This window comes from Corvus brachyrhynchos, unplaced genomic scaffold (genome assembly GCF_000691975.1).
Source record: "Corvus brachyrhynchos isolate BGI_N302 unplaced genomic scaffold, ASM69197v1 scaffold32, whole genome shotgun sequence".
Lineage (NCBI taxonomy): Eukaryota > Metazoa > Chordata > Aves > Passeriformes > Corvidae > Corvus > Corvus brachyrhynchos.
In genome coordinates, this window is record NW_008237919.1 from 4,967,956 (window position 1) to 4,974,172 (window position 6,217).

Consider the following 6,217-nt stretch of genomic DNA (forward strand, 5'->3'; position numbering starts at 1 on the left):
ATGCTTGCTGGAGCTGAAATGCAGAATCTTTTGAGGTTCATTTATTGCTTGATTGTACGCACTGCTGGGTTTGCCTTCTCATTATCTGAGTTCTCACTGCAAAGATGAGGCCTAAGGAGCCCTTTGGTATTTCAAACAGAAATAATTGTAGAAGAGATTGACAATGTATGTTTGAAAACAAACACTTTGTTTGAAATAGATAATAGATAACACCAGAAAAAGCAACACACTGAAAATTGTGGACTCTCTCTTGTTTTTCAGAAGGGAAGTAACATGGAATTAGGCTTGTTATCTTTCAAAATAAAATTAAAATTATCTCATTCTGTAAAAGACTTCTCATTCTGCACATGTTTAGGAGCTCTGGGAAGCATGAAATGTCCAGGACAGAAATGCCAGAGGCTACCTTACTTGAGTCACAATGGATTTTTTAAGAAAATATATCTCACAAACATGCAGTACAATAAATATCTGTATTACTTTCCATTTTCTAATTGACTTAGCTGTAAGTATCCACAAACTGGGGAAAAATTTATTGTGATATGGATGTCTGCATTAGTTTGAGAAGAATTTGATTGTATAGACACTTGTTTTTTCCTGAGGGAACCCGCAGTGACTATCTGACATTCAGATGCCTGTACTATAGGCACTTACATTTCATCAGATCAATCCCACTCATCTGGTTTCTACTTGACTCAAAAGATGGGCTTTGCTTTGTTTACATCTTTGGTGTGTGCATGTTAATTCCAGGTAGTGTAAGTTGAGTAGATGGCAGTGTATTATATTGTGTCAGTACAAATCAAGTTGAAGAAGCAAAGTTTAAATTATTGATAAAAGTGGTGTGGAAAACAAGAGCTACCAGTTCTGAAAGTGTTGATTGCATGGGCCTCAACTGTAAAGTCTCTTACCAACACCTATACAAATAGCCTCATTTAGTGGTTTTTTTCAGAAGTGCTCAAATATGTGCTTTGGTGGTGTAGTACCATGCAGAAGACATCAGAGGAAGCATCATGAAGCTCTGCTCCTGTAAGCTGTGTAACTGTGCTAACACATTATGGATAAGCCACCCCTTCAGAGTTTTAGTCACAGAGATGCAAATTGTGTTATATCACTCAGAGAGCAGATCCTGACCCTCCTTGCTTGGTCATGTGAATGGAGCCCTGCATTTGGAACAGGCACCTAGATTCCTGACTGTTCTGCTGCACTGCCCTCCTGTTGTCTGGTGGAGCTGTTCTCTCTCCTGTCAGTAGTTAAATATTTTCCAGAGCAGTGAGAAATATGGATTGCACATTGCAGTGGCTGGGGTGAAGTTTAAGCTACCCAGGTTGGTGTCACTTCTCTGCTGAAAGGTTTGGAGGCAGAGGAGGTCAAGGCAAGTTGCAGCAGCTCCAAAGAAGGTGAGAGAAGGGAATAGAATAGCATAGGTAGTGGCACTTACCTGGAGGAGGTGAACTAGAAAGATACTAAATTAAACCTAAATCTTCTAAGACATCTTCTCAGAAATTTTTAACTAGTTTGTCACAGACACTAAATTCTCCTGGTGGTGTGTTTCTTTCAATATTTGCTTTATTCCACTCTTACACTGAATTGGGGCTGGAAGTTATTTTTGTTTTTCTGACACTAGGCTATTATTTTTTCTTAACAGTTGAAGAAATGAAACCAGATGAAGGGTATGTGATCATGAGCCACACACAAAGAGAGGAGAAGGGATGATATAGGAGACACATTTTCATCCTGTTTTACTGTTTGTCAAAGTAGATAAGAAGGGAATTATGACAGAGGCCTCTTTGAGTTTGTTTCCTTTCACTTGGTGCACTCTACCTTTTCTCTGTCTTGATTATTACAGTCATTATACATAATTATGCAATTATGCCTCCTAAAAGAGACATGGTGTTTGGTTGGTACTATGTGCACTTAGGTACTCGGTCATATAAATTGCACTCTGCATGATTCTTTGCTTATTTGGTTTGAAAAAAGTGTCTGTCTCTTTAGAGAAGTATTATCTCACATTCTATGGAATATAAATAGGCTGAGAATATAAATAGGTGAGGTACAATGAGTGGAGTGCTAATCAACAGCCAAAAAGCTTAACATTATGCCCATGGCAAAGCATTCAGTGTTGTTCTACACTTAATATTGAAAGACTGGTTTTATTTTTAAGGAACATAAACTCTAACAATGGAAATAAATGAGTTTTCAGAAAGAGTTTCCGGGGATGAAATGGATTGAGGTCCTTCCGAGCAAAATCCTAGAATTCAAAATGAACACTTTTTCAGAAAAAGGCTGCTGAACACAAGAAGTGTAGGAGAAGGCCATGGAGGGTGTAATGGAGCAAACAAAAGTTCACTGTTTAAAAAAAGAAACAGCAGTCTTTTTGCACCCTGTGAGGTTGTGCTAGTCATTGCTTGATTGGCTGCTTGCTTGTTTGTTTGAGTTGATACCAGTACTGAAGCTTTCTCTCAAGTTTGAGAAGATTTCAGCTCTACCAGTTTCTGGCCATAATCCAGAATCAAAAACAGCTCACCATCTGGTGATCATTATCTTTAAGCACTGCAAAGAGATAGCTTAGCTAGAGAGGAAAATATTTCTTTCTGGACTTTAGAAGCTATATCACTAGTACTGTAATTCACTTACTTTGCTCAGTATGGAAACCACAGCATAACTCTCAGAAATGCTTAAAAGCTGTGAGCACTAGGACTGCTGTTTAGTGATCTGTTTTAATTCAGCTTAAATCAGATCCCAGCTGTTTAAGCAAAACAGAGCTGGAAAATATTCTCTAATAATATGGTCTGCATTTGATAATCATTTTGGTTTACTCATTTTTTTAGCCAAAGAAACATGAAGAGGAAGATGGCACTACAGACACTGCAACCTCATCGTCCAACAATCATGAGAAGGACAGTGGGGTGGGACCTACAGATGAAAGTCTCCGTAATGATGAGAGCTCAGAGCAGGAAAATGCAACTGAGGAGCAGAATAGTGCTACCTTGCAGAGCAAACGGGATCTGGGCCACAGCCAGGATACATTAGGCAGTATTGAGCTCCAGTGCAATGAAAGCTTTGTGTCTGGGGAATACATTGAATCTGATTTCATAGGAAATCCAGAGGAGGAATGTGAAAGGTTTCGGCAGCTGTTGGAACTGAAGTGCAAGATTCGAAACCATGGGGAGTATGATCTGTATTACTCAAGCAGCATGATAGAGTGCAACAGAAGAGAGCAAGACGGAGTCGAGCATGAGCTGCAGCTACTCAATGAGGAACTGAGGAACATTGAACTTGAATGCCAGAATATTATGCAGGCTCACCGGCTCCAAAAGGTGAGAGATCAGTATGGAGACATTTGGGCTTTACATGATGAAAGTTTCAGGAATTATAACACCAGCATAGATGTACAAAGAGGCAAACTGGATGACATCATGGAGCACCCTGAGAAGTCTGACAAGGACAGCTCCAGTGCCTACAACACTGCCGAAAGCTGCAGGAGCACTCCGCTGACTGTGGAGCGATCCCCTGATAACTCTCTCCAGAGGGTGATCAGCATAACCAACAGGAAAAACCTGAGGAGCACGATCGTGGCTAATCAGTCATCCTCAGGACAAAGCAACAGGGAGACAACCTCAGCCAAAACCAAACTCACTGAGCAAAACAGTGCTGCTGAGAATGCAGGGCTGGCATCAGAAAGCAGCAAATTTACAGACCAGGAAAGGCAAGGCAGTGAGCACATTCCCTATTTGTCTCCATATCACAGTTCTTCTTACAGGTACGGGAACATACCTGCTCATGCAAAGCATTATCAAAGCTATATGCAACTGATCCAGCAGAAGTCTGCTGTGGAGTATGCCCAAAGCCAGCTCAGCCTGGTGAGCATGTGCAAAGACTCACAGAAGTGTGCGGAGCCCAAGATGGAATGGAAAGTGAAAATAAGGAGCGATGGGACGAGGTACATCACAAAGAGACCAGTTCGAGACAGAATCCTGAAGGAACGTGCCTTAAAAATTAAAGAGGAGCGCAGTGGGATGACGACAGATGATGATACCATGAGTGAGATGAAGATGGGTCGCTACTGGAGCAAAGAAGAGCGGAAGCAGCATTTGGTGCGTGCTAAGGAGCAGAGGAGGCGGCGGGAGTTCATGATGAGGAGCAGGCTGGAGTGTCTTAAGGAGAGTCCACAGAGTGGCAGTGAGGGCAAAAAGGAAATCAACATTATTGAACTGAGTCACAAAAAGATGATGAAAAAGAGAAACAAGAAAATCTTGGACAACTGGATGACAATACAAGAACTGATGACACATGGTGCTAAATCCCCAGATGGCACAAGAGTGCACAATGCCTTTTTATCAGTTACTACTGTATGAACACAACTTCTATCAGAGAGTATACTACCAGTTTAGGTAGAGTACAATTGCCTCGTTCAATGCGGCATTTTTATATATTTTGTGACTGTTTATAGTTTGATCTTTTTGTAAGCAAAATGACCTGGTATTTTTCATTTGTTTTTCATATAACAGTACTTCTTTATCTGGCAGTCTTTCTTTATCCTGCAATATATTCATATTTTTCATTTGTAGAAAAAAAATAGAAAAGAAAAGCAAAACAAAAAAAAGTGGAGAAGCCAATTAATTTCTTAACCTAACACATATCCTGTAACTTAAGATCTGGATTTATTTCTCTAATTTTGCTTTTTCTACTTTAGTAACAATACAATACCAAACCAAAATGCTTTATACTGTATCCTTGGCTTAACAAGTTTTAAAGTTTTACATCTTAGATTGAATCTATTCATAAATCATATGCCACATCCCATCATATAGATAAGAATAAGAATTTTTCCAACTACATATTTTACAGTACATTTAATCTGTAAATTGTAATTGTATTTGTCCAAGTAAAGTGTAGGTGGGCAATTCTCCTGTGTTATGTTGTGGCATTGGTCTTGTAGCTGGGCAGTATGTGATAATTGTGAAGATGAAAGAGAAATAAATTATTGCTTATCTTTAAGAAAAAAAAGGCAAGTGTTGTTTTATTTAGATTGAGAATTTCCCTTTAAGTAGAAGTAATTTCACTGTGCAAGGTATTTACAGCATACAGAGATTTCAAGAACAAATTCTGTAAGCTATTTCTTATGAATTAGCTTTTAATTTTGTGGAACACATATATTGAGTGGGTCTTTCTGGCTTTTCCTTACCTGCTATAATTAGTTAATTAAATGATTCATTGATATATTACTGTGTTGTAAGATGTTAGGTAACTGCGGTGAGTCCTCTCCCTGGCTGACCTTGCTATTTGTTCTACACATACAAAATATAAACACAGCTTTTGCCTAACTTTGAGCTAAATCTCATGCAAGAAAAACTAGCAATAACATTTTCATAGAATGTGAGTTAAGGAAAAACAGAGAATGAAAAGCAACTGAGTTAAGGGTATAAAATTATTGTTGAGGAGCGTCCAGGTCTTTTAGAAGAGCCTCAGTTGGGAGCTGGCTGGAGCTCAGGATCAATGGCAACTTGCTATCTGGGTGCCTGATGGAGTCCCTGACTCTCCATGCAGCAGAGGCATCTCAGCTGCCACAGGGGCGTCTTCTGAGCTGCTGCTGCTCCTGGCAGCCCAGTGCCAGTGACTAGTGAAATGACTAGTCTTGGGCAGTCAGTGGGGTTGAAGACCTGCCCTAATAGCTCCATTTTCATAGTTCCTGTGCTTGATTCACAGCAGTTCCTGATTGTCATGCTTTCCATAGCAGGATTAGGTGCTGAAGTCACTTGGCATCAGGCTTTAAAAGATATGCTTAAAGTTGCAGAAGGGCACATTGCAGTATTTCCAAACTACCTAATTCTGGGAATCATTCGTTTTTTAACCACTTATGGCATCAGTTGACATTGGCAGTGCTCTTTGCATATGCAGGCATGTAAATACCATAAGAACATTTCTCTCCAAGTGCTTAGGAAAATTATGCCACTGACAGTTCACAGTTTGATAATCAGAAAATTGTCTTTTCCAGACTCAGGGAGACATCATGCTAAATCCTCACCAAACATACAGCTGTTCAGGCTCAATGAAAAACACCTCTACTCTTTTCTGTTAAATTAGAAAAAGTGTGGAATCCCTGACCAGAAAGGATCATAGGGTGATACAGTACTGCTTCAAGGGACTGATACCAGATTGTCTCTCCAGCTGAGCCTAGGAATTGTCTTTGACCAACCTAAATCATCTAGGAAGGTACACA

General features: G+C 39.8%; 1 protein-coding gene across 5 annotated transcripts in view; it reads left to right on the forward strand.

Moving 5' to 3' along the window:
* PDZRN4 (PDZ domain containing ring finger 4) overlaps positions 1-4,704 on the forward strand; it is a 275,404-nt gene extending 270,700 nt beyond the window's left edge. For all 5 annotated transcript variants that reach the window (XM_017733133.1, XM_017733135.1, XM_017733134.1 and 2 more), the window contains one exon: positions 2,826-4,704. In XM_017733133.1, the coding sequence (XP_017588622.1) occupies positions 2,826-4,352 (1,527 nt within the window). In that variant the 3' untranslated portion in view covers positions 4,353-4,704. The remainder of the gene's footprint in view (positions 1-2,825) is intronic.
* The last annotated feature ends 1,513 nt before the right edge of the window (positions 4,705-6,217 follow it).